The sequence below is a fragment of the Odocoileus virginianus genome, chromosome 4 (genome assembly GCF_023699985.2).
Source record: "Odocoileus virginianus isolate 20LAN1187 ecotype Illinois chromosome 4, Ovbor_1.2, whole genome shotgun sequence".
Lineage (NCBI taxonomy): Eukaryota > Metazoa > Chordata > Mammalia > Artiodactyla > Cervidae > Odocoileus > Odocoileus virginianus.
In genome coordinates, this window is record NC_069677.1 from 23709230 (window position 1) to 23734212 (window position 24983).

At 37.7% G+C, this 24983-nt stretch overlaps 1 protein-coding gene and 1 long non-coding RNA gene across 6 annotated transcripts in view; one reads left to right on the forward strand and one right to left on the reverse strand.

The window, feature by feature from the left end:
- Positions 1–24983, reverse strand: part of MAP3K13 (mitogen-activated protein kinase kinase kinase 13) — a 152636-nt gene that overhangs the window by 16270 nt on the left and 111383 nt on the right. For all 4 annotated transcript variants that reach the window (XM_020870677.2, XM_020870678.2, XM_070466282.1 and 1 more), the window contains 5 exons: positions 19232–19415; positions 13917–14108; positions 11224–11382; positions 8472–8630; positions 7782–7890 (listed from right to left, as the gene is read on the reverse strand). In XM_020870677.2, the coding sequence (XP_020726336.2) occupies positions 7782–7890; positions 8472–8630; positions 11224–11382; positions 13917–14108; positions 19232–19415 (803 nt within the window). The remainder of the gene's footprint in view (positions 1–7781; positions 7891–8471; positions 8631–11223; positions 11383–13916; positions 14109–19231; positions 19416–24983) is intronic.
- On the forward strand, positions 2852–17200 carry LOC110122993 (uncharacterized). Of its 2 annotated transcripts, none has more exons than XR_002309396.2 (5): positions 2852–3291; positions 7754–7793; positions 9487–9530; positions 15034–15233; positions 16738–17200. It is a non-coding gene; the product is annotated as an uncharacterized lncRNA (long non-coding RNA). The 2 variants fall into 2 exon arrangements; XR_002309389.2 differs by lacking the exon at positions 2852–3291 and adding an exon at positions 3735–4673.

Below are 24983 nucleotides of genomic sequence, written 5' to 3' on the forward strand. Positions count from 1 at the left end.
GTACAAGCATGTGTCAGAATATGAACAGCTTTACAATGGACCAGAATTCCTCCTGGGCTTTGTTTACAGAAATATCTTGAGAAAATATTTAGTATAGAAGATCCAAGAGGCATGAACAACAGGAGAAAGGGATAAAAATATGGGGACTTATACAGGAATCTGTGGGCTTCTCAGGTGGCGCTAGTGGTAAAGAACCCGCCTGCTAATGTAGGAGATGTTAAGAGATGTGGGTTTGATCCCTGGGTTGGGAAGATCCCCTGGAGGAGGGCATGGCAACTCACTCCAGTATTCTTGCCTGGAGAATCCCACGGACAGAGGAGTCTGGAGGGCTTACAGTCCATGGGGCTGCAAAGAGTTGGACATGACTTAAGTGACTGAACACGCACGCATGCATATAGGAATTTGGGAGTGAGAAAGAAAAGAGGGAAGGAGGAGGAGGAGAAAGAGCATGGTCAAAGAATTTAGTAGTCTGGAAAAAAATTTAGGAGAGCGATGGGTATCTAATATGTGATTTGAGTTCTTCAAAACGTAAGCCTCTTCCAATTTCCTAAATCTTTAGTAAATCCTCTGACATTCACCTTGACTTTGGATGAGTGTATTTATTTGGTTTTTCTTTTAAAAAAAAAAAATAAAGAAATGTACTTAACTGCATCTTTGGGTCAATGACAGGACAAAGATAAAGTAACAACCAAAAGATGGCAGGGATGGGGGTCTAGAAAGCAGAGCCAAAATGTCCATGTAATTATAAATCTCCCAGAAGTTCACAAAAGTATTAAAAAGGACATTGGACTTTTCCATAAGGCATGGTGTTTCAGACTAATTTCATCTAAATTTTAGGAGGAAGGAAAATCTCTGCAGGAATGTCTACAGACCATTTCTAGAAAAACAGCTAAAGGAGAACCTTCCTCAAATTATGTATACACTACTATTCCAAGAAGCTAATGAGATAACTTAAAATAATTTCTAGTGAAGGCTAAATATGTAACTAAATGTTTCTAACTGTATTGTCTTCCATAGCTCTTCTATCCTTTCAAGATTCATGTTAAAAAAATGATCTCTCTAGACCCTGGAAGAAGCTATACTTAAGTAATTGTGAAATGAGAGAAGCTTTCTCCCCAGATTTGCTGTTTCTCATTTATTTTTATAGAAGAAATTATATTACAATTATTTATAAAGTGTTCATTCTGCTTATCTGTTTATAATATGTTAGATTTTCATATATATATATATATATATACACATATACATACATACATATATATATATATATATGTGTATATATATATATATACACATGTTGACTGACCATTGGGAAGCGATTTCTGTCAGTTGATTTTCTGGCACCAAATCTGCCAAGCAATGTCATCAAAAAGCCAAGATCTAGAATGTGCTGCCTATTGTTTGGCAACAGTCTTTGACAGTGGTGATGGTGGTGGTTTAGTTGCTAAGTAGTGACAGCATCCAAGCAGTAAACACAGGTTTGGTTGAGCCCAGGTAATGCTGTTCTCTCAGCCATCAGACTAAAGTCACAAAGAGCAAGAGTATATGAGTTTTAAGAGGCCAAATACTGATAATCAAGGGTGGTTGGACCTAAAACGGATAAGGGAGGGGGCCAAGGGTGGGTCTTAAAGCAACCTCTTTTGTGAAAATCATGTCAGTGGATCCTGACACTTTAATAGGGACCAAGAATATCTCCCTCTAGTGGTGAGGAATCAGATATCACAGATCAGGTTTTTTAAATTCTAGAGGAAATAAACCTCCAGACACCTGGCTCATGGAATGTGAAACAAAAGACAACCCTCTCAAGATCGAAACTTATTAAAGTAGATTTCCCCAAAAGAAGTTTCCTTTGTGGGAAAATACCAAGTACTGATTAATAATAATGTGTTTTCCTCAAAGGTATTGTGTTACAGGTAGATGTTAATTTTGGAGTTCCATCACATATACTTAGAATCTTTATGTAATAGGAGTTCCAATTTGCACTTAATCTGCAATTTAGAGATGTCTGGGCATATCTAAGAAATGGAGGTGGGCAGGCTGAAGTCAGTTTGCACAGAGATTAAGGAGTCTCTGAGAGAAAACACCAGGGAAGGAGGAGTCCTGTGTGCCTCTGACCTGTAACAGTCATCAACATAGGAGTGGAGAGGCATTTCCTGTTTCACTAAAATACCAACAAAACCTTGGGCCATAACTAGCACTATTATGTGACCTGTAACAAAATGTAACTCAACAGGGAAAGGACCAGTTCATTGCATAAGCACAACAATGTGCAAGTTTGGAATCTGGAGAAACCCACGGCTTTAGTTACTGCAAAAAAAATAGCAGCTCCTGGAGGGTGACGGCAGTTCCTTAAGGATAATGCAGCATCCCATAGATGCCCGCTGGGGACTCCAGTCTCTCAGCAGAAAACAGTACTAACCAATAAAGCAACACTCAGCAGATGCTAGGTGAAGACTGCTGTTCTAGCCAGAGTCAGTGGAAAGTACGTGTGTGTACTCAGTCACTCAGTGGTGTCTGACTCTTTGTGATCCCACGGACTGTAGCCCACCAGGCTCCTCTGTCCATGGGATTCTCCAGGCAAGAATACTGGAGTGGGTTTCCATTTCCTCCTCCAGAGGATCTTCCCGACCCAAAGGTCGAACCCAGATCTCCTGCATAGCAGGCGGACTCTTTACAGTCTGAGCCGCCAGGGAAGCCACAAGGAAAGGAGGGCAGACATTAGTACGAGGCTATCTGAGATCCCCCCTCTTTACTGGGGATCCCCCCAAATTACATGTAGAGTGGAGGGAGGGAGTAGGGGTATTTCACAAGGTACATAAGTCCAGTAGGCAGGTAAGGGAGAAATACAGTGAAATTTGGGTTATCATCATGAATGGAATCCTCTTCATATCACAGGTAAGGCCTGGAAAAGGCCGTACCATTTACCAAGTTTTTGTCTTGTCAGTTATTTAATCAGTTCACTGAAGCTCTTGTACCCATACCTTGCTCCTCTTCTCTCTCATAACAGAGGTGTCAAAATGAAGTTGAATTAACATATGAATGGATAAATAAGATAGATGATATCCATACAACAGAATACTATTCAGTCATAAAAGGAATGAATTTGTGACATGCTACAACACAGATGAGCCTTGAAGACATGCTAAATGAAACAAACCAAAGAAAGATAACTATCATATGATTCTACTTCAATGAAATATCTAGAGTAGGCAAATTCATGGAGACAGAAAGCAGAACAGAGATTTCCAAGGGCTGTGGGAAGTAGAGAATGAGAAGTTACTGCTTAATGAGGTAATGAGAAATTTTGAAAATAGAGAATGGTGGTAGTTTTATAACACTGGAATGTGATTTCTGCCCCTGAATTCTACATTTAAAAATTGTTAAAATAGCAAATTTTATAATATCTTTTACCACGATTTTTTTAACCATGATTTTTATAAAGTAGAGAAAAAAAGAAGCTTAGTTATGAGAAATGAAGAAGCAGGATGTTGAGGGGCTATAAGTAGTAGGAAATCTTAGATTCTGAGTCAGAAAGGTCTTAACTCTTGACTAGTGCCTGAGTCCTCCTTGCTGCCTCCCTAGGTGAGCACCAGCCTGTTTCTAGGACCTACTTGCTCATGATTGAATTACTCTTAAGGCAGAACAGACTCTCCCTGTAATGAGCTATCTGTCTCTGCAACTCACAGCCCCGGGGTTTCTGGGAGGTCACAGTGGCACTGGGTAGTCACGAAATTACAGTTGCTCCTTGGAAGAAAAGCTATGACAAACCTAGGCAGCATATTAGAAAGCAGAGACATCACTTGCCAACAAAGGTCCATATAGTCAAAGCTATGGTTTTTCTAGTAGTCATGTACGGATGTGAGAGCTGGATCATAAAGGAGGCTGAGCGCAGAAGAATTGATGCCTTCAAACTGGGGAGCTGGGAAGACTCTTGAGAGTCCCTTGGGTAGCAAGGAGATCAAACCACTCAAGCCTAAAGAAAATCAACCCTGAATATTCATTGGAAGGACTGATGCTGAAGCTCCAATACTCTGGCCACCTGATGTGAAAAGTCAACCTATTAGAAAAGACCCTGCTGAGAAAGAAGGCAAAGAAGAGGGTGGCAGAGGATGAAATGGTTAGACAGCATCACTGGACATAAATTTGAGCAAACTCTGAGAGACAGTGAAGGACAGGGAAGCCTGGTGCGCTGCAGTCCATGGGGTCACAAAGAGTCAGACACAACTTAGTGACTGAACAACAAAAACAGTGGCACTCAAAATGGTGCAAAGACAGAGGGCTGTAGAAGAGCTCAGAAGCAGGACACAAGATGTACCTAGCAGCCAGGATCTGGGACCAGGCTAAAATGTCCTCTAAAGACGTCTATCAAATGTAATTGAACACCAGGAGCAATAATTGTCTACTTGGAGAAATGGTTTATTGTCCAGGAATGAAGCAATATCTTTGGCAGAATCTAATCTTGTACTGAAATTGGTTGCTTTGTTCATCTGTTCTATATATGCTGCTTCTTTATACAAGTGCTGTTGATGAGAAACAGATGAAGCATGTTCTCTCAGGAAGACATCAGCTGGGTTCTTGGCAGCACCCTTGACTGATAGTTTGGGGGGAAGGTGGCGACCAGCAGCTAAACAACTATTGGTTGATGACTGATACAGAGAGAATTCTGGCAGCAGGTAGGAGGCGAGGCCTCAGATACAAGAGGGCTATCAATAAGCAAAACTATGTGCTAAAAAACTAGTTCTTGCCCATCATGGGAGGATAATTTGTCAAAACACAATTAATAGGAGCTCCCTAGTTGCCATTCTTATCCATCTCAGGAGTTCATCAGAAAAAGCACCCAGAACATACAACCTCAAAGAAGGCTTAATCTTTATAGCTTTGTGGGAGATGAATAATAACATCTTGGAATCAAACAGCTCTCTACAGTTTACAGTGCACTTGCATGTTTATTATCTTATCCAAGGTCACAGGATAGGGATTTATGCTCAAAATCTGTTACTTTTCCCAGTACCTCCCTCATTAGTTCATAAATACTTTATTATCATTAGCCAGAGATGGTCTGAATTTCACACCCTAACAAATCAGCTTGTAAATAACTGAAAAATTCTAGGAACTAGCAAGGGTATTTTGAACTATTTAAGGAGATGTGAAATTTTACACTGGGAGAAAAAGGTGGTAGAATTTATGAATATTAAAACATGTCCTATGCACTGTTTTTCCTTTCCATTCCTTCTCCCCTTCCTCTCTTTTCAAATTCTTGCTCTAACAGAACCTTCTCTAAGTTCAATTTTAATGCTGCATAGATTAATAAAAGTGAGTTTATACAAGTGAGGATATAGACTGTGGGTACTACACAGTGTTATACATACGTTGGGTACTCAGAAAGTGTGGCCCTGGATTCAGAAGAGATATTCTGGGAGCACACAAGTAAAGTCTGTTTACAATTTGATGTTTTCGCAATACGTACAGTCATACTGTCAATGACTTGTGATTTAGTACCTTCATGAAAATTGCTTTTCAAAATTATGGTACATAGAGTTTTCTTGAAAAGGAAACAAAGCTGTGATTGATACTGTATCCTTAAGTCTGAAAAATTTTCTAGAGAGTACTCATTATCATGTGCTTCCCTGGTGGCTCAGATGGTAAAGAATCGTTCTGCCATGTGGGAGACCTGGGTTCAATTCCTGGGTTGGGAAGATCCCCTGGAGAAGGGAATGGCTACCCACTCCAGTATTCTTGCTTGGAGAATTCCATGGACAGAAGAGCCTGGTGGGCTACAGACCATGGGGTCACAAAGAGTCAGACACAACTGAGCGACTAACATAAACACACACTCATTATTATTCTCTTTCGTTCCACAAAGGGCTTAAATCTTTTTCTTAACATAAGGAAATATTTGAAAGATATCTAATCCAGTAACCAATACATACATGTATTTGTATAGGTAGGTAATAGTTTTAATAGTTCTAAGGAAATTTACCTGAATTAGTATCAAAGAACATAGGAAATATCATGAAGTTATCCTCTCATTTTCTCTAAAATCAAATACTTTACTTACATAATTCCTCAGAAACACTAAAAAACTCTAGGGACAAGCCAGACTATTCAAAGACATGGTGTGGGGAGAGCTAAGTTTGTGGTCACAGAGAATATGTTAGAACTTTGGGAAACAGAGGAAAAGTCTCTGATTTATTATTCCTTAGAAAACCTTGAGCCTTAAGTTAAGATATTCGCAGTATCTGATGGGTGGAGTATCTCTCTGCTTCTCAGACACCAGAGAAGCATATGCCCCAAGCCTCTGGTTAAGTCAGTTAATAAAGCATATTTGGTCCTTTTTAAACTCCCAGTGATGATGCCCATCCCAGTCCAGTTTGCTTTCAAAGTACACTTTCCTGGTAGGTAAACGCATCACCCAGTGGAGTTGGGGGCTATCAGAAGTAGATAGAGACACTAATTGGTAACAAAATGTCTTCCCTGAGATGAATCTTTTGAAATGATACTGGAAGTCAATGTAGAGATGGAATTCATTTTGCAAAAATTTATTTTAGAAAGTGAGACAAAACAAGAAAAAATTGGACAATACTATAGTTAAATTCTATAAGCATAAAGCTATAATTTAAGATCATCACATTTATTTCAGAAGCCATAGTTTCCTCCTGTTTTCATTCTATTTTACTCCTATTGCCATAGCCTGGGTCTGGGAGGGGTAAGGACCTCACATACAAAGATTTCCCCCCACAACTCCCTATCCAAATAGACAGTGGTAGACCACTGACCCTTATGCCATTTATAGTATTTTTATTTAATGGTAACACACTTATCACTAATGCAACTATCAGGAGGTGAAGTCTATTTCTCAATCTGGGTTAGCCTGTGATTTGCATTGGCCAATGAGACACTGGCAACTACAATGCACCCAGGCTGGAAAATCACCTGTGCACTGGGGCTTGCTCTCCTGCCACATTTGTTACCTTGAGAAGACCATGTGAACAAGCCCAAGTTTGCCTGTTGAAGGATGAAGGGCCACATGAAGGAAAACTGAGGTGCTTGAGCTAACAGCCAGCTGAGGCGGGACTAGTGAATGAGGCCATCTGGAACCAGCCAGCCTCCCAGCAGACCTGGCAACTGACTGCAGACATGTGAGTGAGCCTAGACAAGGCCAGCTGAGGAACCACCCAGCACAAATAACCAACCCACAGAATCATGAGCTCAATAACAGCGTACTGTGTTAAGCCGTACGTTTTGCAGTAAAGGCTAACAGATACATTAAATTACATTTTATTTGGTGTTACTAGGTGAAAAGGTTAGAGAAAAGGTTCTCCTGGGCCTAATTCTATCACAGAATCATTCTGGGCTTTAACGTTCCTCCTCTTTACTTTAGCTTTTCTAACTTTAAGAAAAGCAATACTTTCATGAAGGTTAGCAATAATTTTAATTTAAATGCAGGTACACTACAGTTTTCATATCTTCTTTTCCTCTTTTTCCTCCAACAATTTCACCAGAACCCACTATGAAGATGATATTTTAATACAAGGTATTTTCAGATAAGAGAATTCACATATGTTAAGTGCTTAAAAACCCTCCAAAATTCCAGAATGTTAAAAAAAAAACTCCAAAGTTGTATGTGTGACGTTTATAATAATCATCATTATTGTTTCACAGTGAGTCGAGTTATGTAATTGTTCTAAGAATCAAAATGCCCTTTTCTAGGAGCTACTGCTTCTCATTAAGAGTTCCCTGTCTGTTTGTTTAGCAGGACCTGGAAGAGTTTCCAGACTTACCTGAGACTTGAAGTAAGTTTCTTGTGGGGTGGCAAGTACATCTGCAGACGCGATGTCCAAATGCATGAGTGTCTGCCGAAAAGAAGGTCGGTTGCGAGGTTTACTCTGCCTAAAAGTTAAAAAAAAAAAAATAGCTTGTGCATTTCAGAAGTTGTATCCAGGAGGGTAAACATTTTATTCTACTTTACAAAAAAAAAAAAAAAACATTTCTGACTCCATGTGTGGCTATATCTCAGGCAGTTTTGATGTACTGAAGAACAAAAGGAAAATATAATTATGAGATGCCTCTAATGATGAACTAGAAATCTCTAGAATCTGTTTGATAATAACGATCCCTGAGGACTGGCAAAATGGTGATAGCTATCATTTACTAAGGCCTACTGCTTCAAGATATCAGACCAAATTCTTTATTTATAATTTTTAATTAATCATACTATCCCCATTTCACAAGTGAGAAAATTGCTACTTCGATGACATGTCACAAATTACACAGATAGAAAAGGGTAGAACTGGTATGTGAATACAAAGTTCTCAAATTCCAAGGCTCCTAGACTTTACACAAAGTAAGGTTATTCATTCCAAATACATGTTAGAGACGTCCCTGCTGTTTTAAATATGGTTTAGAGAAGTTTTATACATAGTTTTGAGGAAGAAGGTAGAAGAGAATGTTGGGAGAAACATATTTCTTACCATGTCTGCTTCATAAGGATTTTGAATCCATCAGGGCAAGTGGAAGGAACTGGAAGGTGTAGGCTATTGCTTCCAACCCCCCAAATAATGGCTGAAGAGTCTACATCTTTGTATGGAATCTCCCCTGTGAGCAGCTCCCAAAGCACCACTCCAAAAGACCTATAGCAGCCCCGGGAACAAGCACAGAAGACATTTCAGAAAGACTGATTTGTATTTTAGTTATTTAGTAATTTTCAATCAAACACATAAAACTCTAACATTGCTATAGAAAAAACAGAAACAGCCAGGAAAACTCTAAAAAAGAAAACTAATGAAGGGTAACAAATATTATCAGATATTAAAACATACTACAAAGCTTCACTAATTAACAGTGTGATGAATAATCAGCTAGGGTAATGGAAAGGAACAGAAATCTAGAAATAGACCAAATACATAAAGGAATTGAGTATATGACGGACGTTACATCTTACCAGTAGGGAAAAATTGGTTATTCAATAAATACTGTTGGGACAACTGGGGAAAAAATTAAATCTACACTTTATCTTACACTAAGATAAATTCCAAATGCATCAAAGATTTAAATGTGAGAAATGAAATCCTAAAAATTCTCAACATATGGAAATTAAAAAAAATCTTAAGAGTATCTGAGATCTTTTCTGAAAGCTTTTCTGAAAGCTTTTCTAATTAAGAAATCCAGAAGTCATAACAGGAGAGACTGATAAATCAAACTGCTTAAAAGAAAATCTTGACATGGAAAAACCCTCTAACATAAGCAAAACAACAAAAGTGAAAAGTATCTGTAATTCATATACACAGAAGGATAATTTCCTTAATATGTGAAATACTCTTATAAGTTGATAAGAATAAAATGTCAGAAAACTTAGTAAAGGATTAGTGTGTAAATAAGAAATTACAAATGGGTATGTAAATATATGAAAAAACTACAACCCCATTTATAAAAAGAGATATGCAAATTAAGACTGCACCTAAGACAGCATTTTTTTTTTTTTTTTAGCTATATGGTTGGCAGAAGATCCCAAAGTTGAACACATTTTGTTGGTGAGCCTGAAAAAACTCTCTTAAACATTTCTGTTGGGAACATAAATTGATGTAATCCCTAATGAGGATACTTTGGTAATAATTACTCAAATTACAAATGATCTCACATTTCTACTTTATCTTATTTACTTTAAAACTATCAGTTCAGTTCAGTCACTCGGTCGTGTCTGACTCTTTGTGACCTCACGAACTGCAGCCCACCAGGCCTCCCTCTCCATCACCAACTCCCGGAGTCCACTCAAACTCAGGTCCATCGAGTTGGTGATGCCATCCAACTATCTCATCCTCTGTCGTCCCCTTCTCCTCCTGCCCCCAATCCTTCCCAGCATCAGGGTCTTTTCCAATGAGTCAACTCTTCACATGAGGTGGCCAAAGTATTGGAGTTTCAGCTTCAACATCAGTCCTTCCAATGAATACCCAGGACTGATCTTTAGGATGGACTTGTTGGATCTCCTTGCAGTCCAAGGGACTCTCAAGAGTCTTCTCCAACGCCACAGTTCAAAAGCATCAATTCTTCGGCACTCAGCCTTCTTCACCATCCAACTCTCAAATCCATTCATGATTACTGGAAAAACCACAGCCTTGACTAGACGGACCTTTGTTGGTAAAGTAATGTCTCTGCTTTTAAATATGCTATCTAGGCTAGTTTCCTTCCAAGGAGTAAGCATCTTTTCATTTCATGGCTGCAATCACCATCTGCAGTGATTTTGGAGCCCCCAAAAATAAAGTCTGACACTGTCTCAACTGTTTCCCCATCTATTTCCCATGAAGTGATGGAACCAGATGCCATGATCTTAGTTTTCTGAATGTTGAGCTTTAAGCCAACTTTTTCACTCTCCTCCTTCACTTTCTGCCATAAGGGTGGTATCGTCTGCATATCTGAGGTTATTGATATTTCTCCCGGCAATCTTGATTCCAGCTTGTGCTTCTTCCAGCACAGCGTTTCTCATGATGTGCTCTGCATATAAGTTAAATAAGCAGGGTGACAATATACAGCCTTGACATACTCCTTTTCTTATTTGGAACCAGTCTGTTCCATGTCCAGTTCTAGATATAGGCTATTATTTTGGTTTAAAGTCTAAAAGTTACTAGTCGCCAATTTTAAGAATGAAAGAAAAGCAAGTACAGGAAAATATACTGTTAATAGCAGAGATATGGAACCTCAAGGAAAAGAAAATAAAGATGAAAACCTCTCCCCGCCCCCCAAAAAAGCATAGTCTATCAGGACTGTTAAATAAAAAAGCAAATAGACCTGTATACCTCAAAGCATATAACTGTATCAGAGCAAAGTACATCACAAATACACCTGATGATGGTCTGAGAATAGGTAAACTTCGTTTACCATGTTTTATTCAAGAAGGAAAGAATTATGTAATATATTTCAGAAAGACTTGTATACTAAACGGCTATTTGAAGTAAACTTTTAGTTTTCTAGAAAGTTCAGCATACTCTCTTGATGGTCCCCCAAAACTGATGATTTATTGAGTGGATACTCACCCCAATTCCTCCTCTCCCAATCCTTCTTACAAAGTGTCATCACACTGGGTAGTACCTTGGATTACATGAGACTGAAATCAACTAGAACTGAGTAATATTAGAGTATTTTGGGTGAGTAGAAGTGTTGAAAGAAGAAAGTGCTTATAGGGTGAAGGTGGGAATAGGCTTTTTGGTTGGGACAGATGGCACCACTCACCATATATCGACTTTTTCAGAGACTGGTTCATTCCGTATCACTTCTGGTGCCATCCAGGCGACAGTGCCAGCGAAGGACATCTTGGTACTCTTATCACTGAGTTCCTTAGATGTACCAAAATCTGAAATTTTTACTGCATCTGTGTGCGTCACTAAAACACTTTAAAAAGAAAGAAAGAAAGCATTCAGATCGTTAGTACTAATTAAAATCATGACTAACTGGCAACTGAAGATTTTGTTTGCTGCCTCCTACATTGCAGAACTCAGCTCTCTAGTTCCAGTGCTACTGGGGCCTTAGCTACCCACCAGGAGCAGCATCATTTATACTTGTGAGCAGCACAGCATACTGGGCTTGCTACACCTGGTTTTATCCTGCCTCCACCATTTGCTAACTGTGTGACCTTTGCCAATTACTTAATTTTTCTAAGCCAGTTTTCTCATCTGTAAGATGGAGACAATTCAGGTCACGGTATCTTATTCACAATTCAAACATCTCTGAAAATGGTTTATAAATATTTTCTCATATGTATAAAGCAAACTCAATTTACTTATCCCACTTTGTGCAACTCTCAAAGGCTTTGCCATGGATTTATGAATGTGTATGATTATAGGGTGTTGCCCCAGACTTTGCTGGGGATGTAATGTAATGCCCTATGCTACCTTTCTGAAATCATTTGACTTTAGGAGTTTTGGATAAGGCATTATGAGTCTGTAATTAGTGGTCTCATAAAATTTTCATTTGAATTAAATGAGATAAGCTATGTAAAGCACCCATCTCAATAAACATTGATTGTCATCCTTGCCAGTCTCAGACAACCCAATGGGAAAAGCACTTCTTTTAAAACACTGTTTAAATAATGGCCAACTAAAATCATGCATGGAACAATGACACACAGGATTCATTAATATAGAAGGCTAGTAAGTATGCTGGGATTCTATTAATGTTGCTATGAAAAAGCAGGAATAAATTTAAGCTCAGATTTTACAGAAGTCATGTGTAGAATATTTTACTTGTTATATATAATTTTTTATTTATATAATTTGTTACATATTTCACTTGTTATAATAGTGATCTGACCTGGGGGATGTGACCTGGGGCAAACTGCTTTTGCTAGCCTGAGTATAATCTAGTACCAGTCAAATCCAGAGTGCTAGCACCCTCACACACTGCTTGAATTCACTTGAAATAACCTGTTTAGAACATTAGAGTGTTAAGGAGTTAGGGGTTCACAGGCTTAACAATATAGAGAAATCATTTTAACAATAAGTCTTTTTTTTGGGGGGGGGGCAATCCACACAGCTTGAACCTGGGCCATAGCAGTGAAAGTGCTGAGTCCTAATCACTGAAGAGCCAGAGAATTCCCTAAAATAATTCTTAAGGAGAACAAGCTGAATAAGAAGGAGGCCATTCAAAGAGGTCTTCGGCAAAGTATCTTGTGCGCTTTATATGTATGCAGTGGATGACAGAAACAACAGATTGTGTTAAAAATGTGAACAGAAGGAATGAACACTATAATAAAGTTTTTGTGTAAGGAAAGCAAGGAGAAGGTTTTTTAGTGAGCTAAGGACTGTAATAAACATTGTTGAGAACAGTGATAAATTCGAGCTGCCTTGCAGTTGATAATCAAGGACAGATTTGTATCTCCCATGGAGGAGAGGCAGGACTCCCTCATTTTATCAGGATGAGGAAGGATGCAGTGGTCTGTGGTCTAAGTTCTGGGTTCAAGTACTACCTTCATGACTTTGGGCTCTGAGCTCTAGATTATCTTACATAAAATAAGAATAATGATAATTATTATATCTCTTCCATACATTTTTTGGCCAAAATTAAAGCGGATATGATAATATTTTCAAATGCTGTAAATCATGAAAGCACTATGCAAAAATGTTTTGGGAAAAGATTCTCTTCTGCTTCTCTAAACAAAAATGTGATGGAAAATAATGTATAAAAATAGGAGCCACATTGGAATGTACTATTTGATCAATTTCTTTCCTTGCTTCATGCATTTTGGGAAACTTGAATAAGCATTTCTCTTAAAGTGGTTATTGGGAACCAAAGAATCATTCTGAAAACAAAGATTACTAGAAACAGCTCTGCTTCTCTTAAATAACCAGTTTATATTGTTTAATGGACATTGTGGAACTTTACTTGTTTACTTCTTTGCTTAGATTCTAGGAAGCTCAAAGCCAAATTCATAATCCACTTCTAGTGACAGTACAGAAACTAATGGCATACATTTTGTGGACAAGCTTTAGTTAATGTTTTACTTTCTCTTTACCTCTGGTTTATTTTTTAATCCATTTTTATTCTGTTGTATATATTTCTGAAACTCAGTTTCGGAAAATTGGTTTTCTAGGGGAAACACACTAGGAAAACAAGTCTTCCAGTGGGGAAGTCTGGCATTCATTATCTGAGATGATGGAAAGTGAATTCTTTGGTTAATAATGTATTTTGTTTCATAGTTGTACAATTACAAAGCAACAAAAAGGGAAAACCACGCAGGTACCTGGACATATCTGCCATATAGGCAAGTAAGGAGGTTAATAGCAATCTCCAAAATATGCAAATAGAGATATCCACTCTGCTTATTTAAACTGAACTGAAAATAGTCTAAAAGCTTCATTATGATTAATAAAATTCCATATTTCAAAACAATAAAATAAAATGACTGAAAAGTTAGTTCTGGAACTCACTTAGGTGATTTGAGATCACGATGAATAATTTTATGAAGGTGCAAATAATTCATTCCACTTGCAATTCCCGTGGACCAGTCTACTAACAATCGAGGTGTGATTTTCCTGCCAGCTCGCAAAACCTCATAGAGTTGTCCATGGGCACAGTATTCCATGATGATACAGTAACATGGGGCCTGAGTACAAACACCCCTTTCAAGAAAACACAGACATATACATGAATACACAGATCACATAAACATACATGTATACATATTTATACTCTAAAAATATTTAATAAATTTAATGAAGACAGGTTTTCTATCCAAATTATTTATAAAATGCATATATACCCCGATTCTTAAATTACCATTTGAGCCCCTGTAGTCTACATGGTTCTTTGTTAGCACATAGGCAATTTTAGTTTGCTTTGTTCACTTCAGATATCTATTGTTGTTCAGTCGCTAAGTTGTGTCCGACTCTTTTGCAACCCCATGGGCTGAAGCCTGCCAGGTTCCTCTGTCCATGGGATTTCCCAGGCAAGGACACTGGAGTGGGCTGCCATTTCCCTCTCCAGGGGATCTTCCTGATTCAGGAACTGAACCTGCGCCTCCTGCACAGCAGGTGGATTCTTTACTGCTGTGCCGCCTGGGAAGCCCTCAGGTATCTATATGCTATGCTGTATTGGTGCTTTTTCTGTGGGACCATGTCATTCTAAAACAAAGAGCATCTTTCTCTGAGACTTGTGTAGGCTGGACACTGTTCTTTTAGATTAAGAAAAATTTAAGTATCTTCTCTTAAAAATTAAATGGAAGTTTTACATATAGTGTACAGAGAAATTCAAGTAAAATATTTCTATTTTTACCATTAGATTTGTTGAATTTTAAATTACTCAAATTTAGGGTAATTAGACTGAATACCAAAAGAATCAATTTTCTATAAGTATCTGAAAAACATTTCTGTTTAGAATAAAAATGTCACACATTCTATTATACACCTATGCAGCCTCCATTTTCATTAATTCCTACATCTTCTATGAAGACTTTCCTGATTATTCCAGTCTAAAAAAATCTTTCTCTTCTCTAATTTCCTATGCTACAATTAATTTTTTATATACTGTTTTTCCCTCCCTCTACAGATTATCAGCTCCTTGAAGGAAAAGGTCTTCAAGTTCTTTTCTTTCTACCACATGGCTTAGAAGTTCATAGCAGGATCTTGACAAAAATTTCTTAACTTCACCTGGACGTTTTTTGCTGATAAAGCCTTTGCACAAACAGGTGCAGAAGCAAGGGGTAGGAGGAAGCATAACAACAGGAAGGAACATCTTCTATGTGTCAGGTATGCTTACTTGTTAGTTAACTGCCTTATTTAATCTGCCCCAAATCATTGTACAATAGATACTATCTTTTCCATTCTACAGGTTAAGGCTTAGAGAGGAAAACTGACTAGATCATACAGCTAATACTTGACAGAGCTCGGATTTGAATCCTGTCTGTCTAACTTCAAAGGCCATGTGCTTTCCACTCACTACACTACATTGCCTCCTTTCTTAAAGTTTGTTAAAGTCTGTATAGACAAGCATATTGGGGATTCTTATATTAATACTGTTATCTTATAAAAGTGGGAAAATCATATTAATTTTACTTCACAGTTTTGTTCTGAAAATAAGAAAAGATAAGAAAAATTACCATGAGCAATTCTCTGTGTCTTATCTCTTAATGATACATATGCCCTCCTCCAAAAGAATATCATTATTCTGCCTACAAGACTCCCAGCTAAAGTCCTCAACCAGCTACCAATTCATGTCCTGTCTCTTAGGTTGCCATAAGTGGTAAAAGAATTTAGAAGCAGTGGCTTGTGAAAGTCTTAAAACAATGGCAGATTATGAAGAAGTATAATTAGTTTTCATTTTCCCTGTCTTGATGCCACAAAGCTGTCAAATGCCACAAAGCTATCTCTGTTACTTTCCTATCATTTTCTAAGCCCCGCAGAATTCTTATCTTGATTAAAAAAATTATTTATTATTTTTGGCTGTACTGGATCTTCCTTGTTGCATCTGGGCTTTCTCTAGTTGCTGTGGGTGGGCGCTTCCTTGCAGTGTGGCTTCTCTTCTTGCAGAGCACGAGTTCTAGACCGCAGGCTTAGTAGTTGTGGTGCACAGGCTTAGTTGCCCCATGACATGTGGGATCTCCCCTGACCATGTTCCCTGCATTGGCAGGCGGATTCTTAACCACTGGCCCACCAAAGAAGACGCTCATCTTGATTTTTAAAGAAAATTTGTTTTCAAGTTTCTGTTACTTGACTTTCAGGAAAACTCAGTGGAGCACAAGTATACGGCAACTACAAATAGACAATTTAGATTTTTACTACAGAGAAATGATGAGTAAGGGCAGACATAATGTAATGTGCTTAAGAATAACAAAGCAAATATTTGTTTGAAACTACTCAGCATCCTATTCAACTATATTTAGCTTGTCAGACAAACATTGTCTAACAGTGATATTCTATATACTTTTCATCTTTCTTGACTGACAAATGAGAAGCAATCATTCCATCAGCCCTGTACTATGACAAGGCTTCTTAGTAGCTATAAATAACAGCTTTATAATCACTTCTAATTGCTACCTTTCTTCCCTTTGGCACCCAATTCCATTAGGAACAGGCAGGTTGGGTTTTCTTAAAAGATTGCTTAAAAAAATTAGAAGAAAAAGAGAATATTGTATTCTTTTCTTGCGCTTCCCTTCTGTGCATGGTTTCTACTAACTTCAAAAGAAGCTGAAAGTACAGAAATCAGTATCCAGAGAGACATACTAACATCTAATCATGCTTTCATGTCTTCCAGACGCTTCTGAGTGATTCACTGGCCAGGCAACACAATGGCACAGACGGCTGCAAACACAACATTGCACAACGCCTCAAGAGCCTGGTGTGATGGGCCAGGGACACAGTCTCACTATTGTTTCCCATGTAGAGTAAAGACCGTTCAAGCATCTTCAGCCTAAAGAGTTGGACACCAACAAAGCAATCCTTATCCACAATGCTGACAACTGCACATGCAGGTAGGAGGGTCAGAGGGTAAGGTGGGGAAAAGACTGAGTAAAAAGGAAGAAACAAAAGAAAAGAAGAAAAAATCCAGCTTCTCACACTCGCCTTCTGAGGACACATTTCTACCTTCAGTGATCCACGACATCCTGCTAGAGAGCCCTCAGGCCTGAGACTCACAGCCTAGTTCACTTCGGGAGGCCAAAAAGCCAAGCTCATCATAGAATATTCTATGTCTCAAATCCAGTGATTTAAGCTTAAAATTTAGTTAAGTAAAAGGCTCTTCCTTCCATTTATGAGGGTATGAAAGTGAAAGCGAAAAAGAAAGTGAAGTCGCTTAGTCGTGTCCAACTCCTAGCAACCCCATGGGCTGCAGCCTACCAGGCTCCTCCGTCCATGGGATTCTCCAGGCAAAAGTACTGGAGTGGGTTGCCATTGCCTTCTCCAGGGGATCTTCCCGACCCAGGGATCGAAGCCCGGTCTCCTGCATTGTAGACAGACGCTTGACTGTCTGAGCTACCAGGGAAGTCCATTATGAGGGTATACCATACTATAATGACGATCCTCTCAGTGAGGTAAAATGAAGGAAAGAAGGGAGTTTCTGACAGTCTGTCTGCTTAAAAACAATCCACCCATTGTCTTGTGAAACTTATCATCTCGGGAAGGATTATAATTGGTCTCTATAGTATTTTGTTTTAGTCTCACACCCTCCTGGCCCTCCTAGGGCAACCAATAATAGAATCACTACAGCAACTGAAGTTCTCTCCATGTCCTCTGCAGGGATGTTCCTTCTACAAGGAAATGAATCCAAAGACTCCATTGAGTATCCCAGTTGATACAGCTTCTTTTCATACTTCTTTCCCTTTCCATAAGGGGTGTTGTTTGGGAATCAAAATTCAACCTTAACACACACCTAAATCTATTTTACAAAACCTGTACCCAAGATTTTTATTCCTTACTTTGGGGATACAGTTCCAATTAGAAATTGTTGCATGACATGTTTAACTTTATAAGGAGAGTTTTCTTAAGGAAAGGATCCCTCTTGGGGGGCTGGAAGAAGTCCCTCCAAGGTTAGGGAAGGGGAATTTGTAAGCTAGTCCACTTTTTGGCTAAAACTTCATTGGTCATATTATTTTCCTATATATAAACTCAATATATATTATATAAAAATATACCAAGAGGCTCCAATTTCTAATCTTTCATCCTTCCTAAAGGTTTTCTTTCCCATTCTTCACCTTTCTTCCTCTTAAGCTGCACATCATTCATTTGTTAAGCCAAGGACAAAATTTTCAATGCTAGTAAGAGAAGGAACTCAAGGGAAAGGTACAGGCAGAAGAGATCACACATATCCTCTTGAAAGTGAAGTGAAGTGAAAGTTGCTCAGTCGTGTCCGACTCTTTGTGACCCCATGGACTATACAGTCCATGGAATTCTTCAGGCCAGAATACTGGAGTGGGTAGCCTTTCCCTTCTCCAGGGGATCTTCCCAACCCAGGGATCAAACCCAGGTCTCCTGCATTGGAGGCGAATTCTTTACCAGCTGAGCCACAAGGGAAGCCCATAAAGCACATAGTCTCTTGGCACTACCAAATCCGGTGCCTTCCACAAATTTACTTCTGAGGATCCCTGTCAACATTATGAAAATAAGGGTCTAAACTAGAAAGATATGTCCACACTCTCTTGAAAACAACCACTTTGTGAAATAAATGTATCATTTGATTTACTATAATCACGAATTCTATTATTAGATTTAGAAAACCAGTTTTGGCATTCCTTGAAAAGGAATCTGGCAAAACCTGAGGCAGGGAGAAATATTCTGAAGGTACCTGTACTAAAAGTTAATATTTCAGAAGAGACACTAAAGAAAATACACCCCTATTTACAAGGAACTAATTGTTCTCTGATCACTTCAGATGCTAGCTTTGTTTTCTTAATTGAACTTGAAGGTGTTCAGGTTATCCTGAAGAGGCCTCTGTTATGCTATTGATAAATTACATTGATTCAGCAGATCTGACTGCATGGCAGAAGTTCACCTTCTCCCTCTCTGTCCCATGTATCTCCCTCCCTTCCAAGCACTGTGTGCTCTGGCAAAAAGAGCTATTAGACTATCAAATTCTCAAAAACATAATTCTAATGTAATAGTTCCTTGGTATCCTCCCAAAGCACCTAGCACATTGCTAAGTCTGTAGAGTATTCTTAACATGTCTTTTAAGTCAGGAACTTACATGTATGTACTGAGGGAAAGAAAATCTATTTCTTTAATTTAAAAAAAAAAAAAAAAAAGCCTTGACCTACTTGAAAGCGATGATGTTAGGGTGCTTCAACTTCCTCAAATGCTTGATATCCGTCTCATTCTGTTCTCTCACTTTCTTGATGGCCACCTCCTCCGCTCGGAACTTGCCCAAGAAGACAGCTCCCTGGGCTCCACTACCCAGCCACTGCAGCTCTGAGATCTCCTCAAATGGCACTTCCCAAGTATCTAGGCACACAAGTGAGAAACAAGCATAAAGAGATCCTGGAATCTGCTCAGGGGCCATTCTACAAGGCCACTCTGCAGGGACCAATTTCACCATCACCCAGAATGACCTCAACTTTTGTCTCTCACCTGGTAACTTGCTAAAAGATGGAACTTTTCTATGGGTCTTGATATCACAGAGATATTCACATGTATTAGTTTGTACAGATTTTTAACCAGTGAAATCCTGCAGATGGGAAATCTCCAATATAATCACCTCCAAACAAAACACATTCTGACACTCCCACAGCCTCACCTCCTCACTTGAAGCTTGCATGTTCAGTCAGTTCATCTGTCTCTACATCATTATCCCTACCTTATTACCCATTACAAGTGTTGCTTTATTCCTCTCTGAATTTCTAGTGCAGGTGCTCAGTTAATCCTTGTTGAATGCATTTTCAGTGATACTCTCCTGAGGACCTAATGATGTATAACAATTAAATTAGTATTTACCTTTTATTTAGTACTTACTATATGCCAGACACTAGCAGAGTGTTTTAGGTCTGTCATATATTTAATTCTTACAAGAATCCTACAAGTCTGTCCATATCACGGTTACTTAAAAATGAGAAAACTAAGGCATAGGGTAACCAGGCCTTAAACAACTGAAAGTCATAAAATTGGTAAGTGGCAAAACAGGGCCAAAGACCGTGGAACTGGGTTGAGTCCAGGGACAATGTTTTCTCTGCTATACCACGTTCCCTCTCTTGAAGTAATTGAAAGAGAGGGTTATTTATTAGTCTTGATAAATTTACACATATAGATGCAGTATTTGCCAGTTTCTCTTAAAGTTTAATTTCTGTTTGCACCAAAAATGTAACAGGGGTCATCTCTAAGTGGTGGCATTATTGATGATTCATGTTATGTTATTTATCCTTTTCTGTATTAAAAAATATAAACCATAAGCCTATATTACTTTTATTTTATTGAAGTATAGTTGATTTACAATACTGTAACTTTCAGCATATATTACTTCTATAGTGAATAAAATACTATTTAAAATAGATAAAAAATTCAATCAATATGTGCTTTAATTTCATGAAACTTGAAAAGAAGACTATAATCCATTGATTATCCTTTCTGCCAGTGCATTATCGCTGCACTGGACAGAAATGAACATCAAAGAGCTAGGAGCCCCGTGAAGTGAGGAGAAGATGATGACCACGCTAAAGGTTATGAGAGATTCTTGTCAGATCACCAATCACTTAAAGGCTACAGTTTGCAGAACACTGAACTAAGTAGTGTTGAATCAGCTTTGAATATATTCTCGTCTTGAAAGTAAATCAACTCACTACTATGTTGATGAAGCAAAAGCAGAAAGACTGGAAGGGAACTACATTTCTCTCTCTTCTAGTTTTCTCTACTTCGAGAGAAAAGAAATTCCACAGATTCTTAATAAAATGTGTTTTCTTGTTACAGTGGTTAAAACATGACCTTCCAAATGTAATACTACATAGTGCAGAAAAAATTACAGTGAGGGAGATTAATAGCATGGGCATTTGTCCCATTCTTGTGGTATGACCAGCATTAAGGTTTCTGCTCTACTGAAACTGAATAGATGCTCTACAAAAACAAACCTCTCTAAAACATAAACAGCTCACAAATATGAAATCACCAAAGGAACAAACAATACCATGTAAAATTTGGGTGGAAACAGTAAGTTACAGTCTTGACTGCTCTAAGTTATCTTTATGGCATCCAAGAATTTTCATCCTCATAGGCTTATTCGTGTGGCACACATGGGACCCAGGTATACTGAAAGAGTTACTCATTAATGGTCCAGTAAAGAACTGAACACAGTGTCATTTTGACCATTCTGGAGGCTAAGTACTAGCACTGGATTTTGAGCAAGAGCATAACTAGGCAATATTTTTCCAAATAACTCTATAAAAATTCAGGTTACTCTAATTTTTAATACATAATTACTAAAATTAGACAATCTTTAACTGTTTTTCTCTATTTACTCAATCTTTATTTACTGTTAAGTACTAGAAAACATTAGAAAATACTAGAAACAGAAAAGCATATATTTTATCTGAAATCCCAAGCCATATTCTGTTTTTATCTTATTTTAGTCTTTGTTTATATGCATATAGCTATGTAAAAGTGTATGTGATGTACAATTTTTTCTATTTTTTCATGTATTATGTATTCCCCATATATTTACAGTTTTTATTTATAAGATTAACAGCTCTTTACTGTATCCTCTTACCTTTCATAGTACTTAAGTGTCTCTAGTTTTTTGTTTGCTATTTTAAATCTGATACTTCTTTTCTTTATATTATTATTCCTCACATTCAATCCTTAAAGAATATAATTTCCTGGTTCTTGGTATACATTGCAAATTGCTATCCAAAAGAATTCTGCAAGTTTTTGCTGACATTAGTAAAGCATAAGTCTCTTTTACTACAACTTTGCCAGCAATGACTACTGCCAATTAATTTTTGGTGCTAAATTAATTAGATATAGTGTTTTATAAGTGTGCATTATTTTAATTACCAGTGATGTAGAATGCTTTTTCCACATTTGTTTAATACATCTTCTTTGTATGAATTATCAAATTTACCCCTTGTCCATTTATTTACTTGGGTTTGCAGTTCTCACAAACTTGAAGGAGGTTTCTATTTGATACATATGAAGAGACTTCTTACAAAAGCATTTTTCTTTTAATGTCATGTTTTAAACAAAATACTTTTATAGTTGCCTGTAATTTGCTTTGTGATTTCTTCCACTGTGTAATCTATCTTCTAAGAGTGATCTATAGTTGATTTTTTAAGCTTAACCTTTGCATCTCAAGCTTAATTTGTTGTAGGATGTGAGAACTAATGCAAACTAATTTTTTCATATTGTTATTTAGTGATTTTTAAAAATTTGTTAAATAATCCTTTCTTTTCACATCATTTTATAATGTTTACATTGTAACTTACTATATATTTTAGAAATAATTCCTATTATTTGGTATTTTATAAAATAAGAAATAAATGAATTATTAAAATACAATTGATAGGAGGGAGGAGCAAGATATGGGTAGGGGATTAACTGGCACAAATCTTCTATGCATAAAGTAAATAAGCTACAAGGATATATTGTACAGCACAAGGAATATAGCCAATATTTTGTAACAACTTTACATAGAATAAATATATAAAAATACTGAATCACTATGCTGTACACCTGAAACCAATATAATATTGTAAATTATACTTCAATTATAAAATAAAAGAAATATAAATGATAAAAATATTTGGCACTCAAATATCAAAGGTTGAATTTATAATAAATAATAAAAATTTTCTTGACCAACAGTAGCTCATACCTGTGTTAATTCATCTATGTTCAACCAAATCTTAATTATCCATGGAAAAATAAAGGGGACAGCATTGGTAATTCAGGAACACAGAGTGTAAAGTAATACTTCAACCACCTTTCTGTCAATTGTTTCTACTAGAGCTGATTCCCAGAAGGAAAACTGATTCATGGCATTTTGTTCTTTCTGTCCAATTCCAATGTCCTGATCAATACCTAGTAGGGAGCCAAGGAACAGGAAAATGGTAGCAAAAAGAATGTCAGCAACAAGAATGTACAAACTGGGGGTCTACATCACTGAGAAGCAAGATAACTAATGTCATTATGCTGGAAACTGGCTGGGCTCCCTCCAGGGCTAGTCCCAGACTTTCCACTGCTTTTATATCTGTCCCATTGGTACTCTTCCCTGGCTTTTATCTTCTCTCTGATTCATCACTATGACTACAATCTTAATTCCAATACCCATCATGATCCCTAGGGCTGAGGAAAAGCCACAAGCCCACTCACTTTAACATATAAGTTCTCCTGTTTATCTAGACAAGTCTATAATAATACTTGCTCTGAGACTGGGAACTATTTGGCAATAAAAGATTTCAATTCTACATACTACTTTACTTGCACTTAACCACCAACATACTAAATGGGAGATGAAGATATCATTAAAACTTTTTTAATCGAGTGAAATTTCCTCATAATACCAAATGCAGGGACACATCTGTTATATGTGCTACTAGCCTTTGGTTGACTGTAATCCAGGATTAAAGATTAGCTCCCTGATCCTGGAGCTGATAAGAAAAAAAATACACTTAGTCTCAGGCTGGTGAATCTGTTGTACAACCCACAGCAACACCAGCTGACAGTAGAATATCCTGTCATCTGCTGAAGATCTGGGCAGCTGCTGTAACCTTATAAGTTTAAACTGACCAAGCATGTTTCTTATTTGTTCCTGAAATAAGCCTTTCTGAAGGTCACACAATCAATTAGAAGAAAAATTAAATACAAGGTTATATGCTCCTGCTGCTGCTAAGTCGCCTCAGTCGTGTCCAAGTCTGTGCGACCCCATAGGTGGCAGTCCACCAGGCTCCTCCGTCCCCGGGATTCTCCAGGCAAGAACACTGGAGTGGGTTGCCATTTCCTTCTCCCTACAAGGTTATATAACAATAAAAAAATTTTAAAGGCTCCTTTAACAGACATAGGATATGTCTATTAGCCTTCTTTATGAGTCTGAACCTCAATGTTGCATTTGGATCCTGAGATCTCCACATTTCCACCAAAATAATTATTAGACTGGACAAGTTATGACCCTAAAAACCAAATGAGTTTATCATATATTAGTAGGTTTTGTGTCTAAGAGAAGAAGGAACTTCTGAAAAATAATAAATTAAGGGTGGTTATCTCTGGGCTGTGGGATGACAAGTGACTTTTATTTTCCTCTTTGGGTTTGTCTTTATTCCCAATTTTGGCAACACACTCCAGTATTCTTGCCTGGAGAATTCCATGGATAGAGGAGCCTGGTGGGCTACAGTCCATGGGGTCACACAGAGTCGGATACGACTGAGCAACTAATACTTGTATGTATTTAAATTATTCCCAATTTTTAAAACTGTTTTACATAGGAATCCCCAATTTCCATGTGACAAGGAACAGCTTTTTAATTTCCTTGAAACCTTAAGATCATAGAAGTAACAAGAGGGTAGAATGTGCAAGGTAAGGAGTATGTATGAAAGAGAGAGAAAGACACCATCTATGGACTGAGAAAGAATGCTATGGTTGACAAATCCTGGAATGCATATCAGGAATCGACAGATTTACAGGTAAACCCCAATATACCTATGGAGAAGGAGTATAAATGAGGAGGCTGGTTATCAGTTTAAGAGAAAGCATTTCAGAGTCAATTTTTTAAAAATGTAGAGTTGATTTATAATGTTGTGTTAATTCCTGATGTACGGCAAAATGATTCAGTTTTATATGTGTGTATATATGTATATATACACAATCTTTTCCATATTCTTTCCCATTATAGTTTATCCCAGGAAACTGAATATAGTTCCCTGTGCTATACAGTAGAACCTTGTTGCTTATCCATTCTATTGATATATGTCATAGTTTACATCTACTAACCCCAAGTTTCCAGTTCATCCCTCCCTACAACTCCCTCCTTGGCGACCACAAGTCTGTTCTCTGTGTCTGTGAGTCTGTTTCTGTTTTGTAGATAGGTTCATTTAT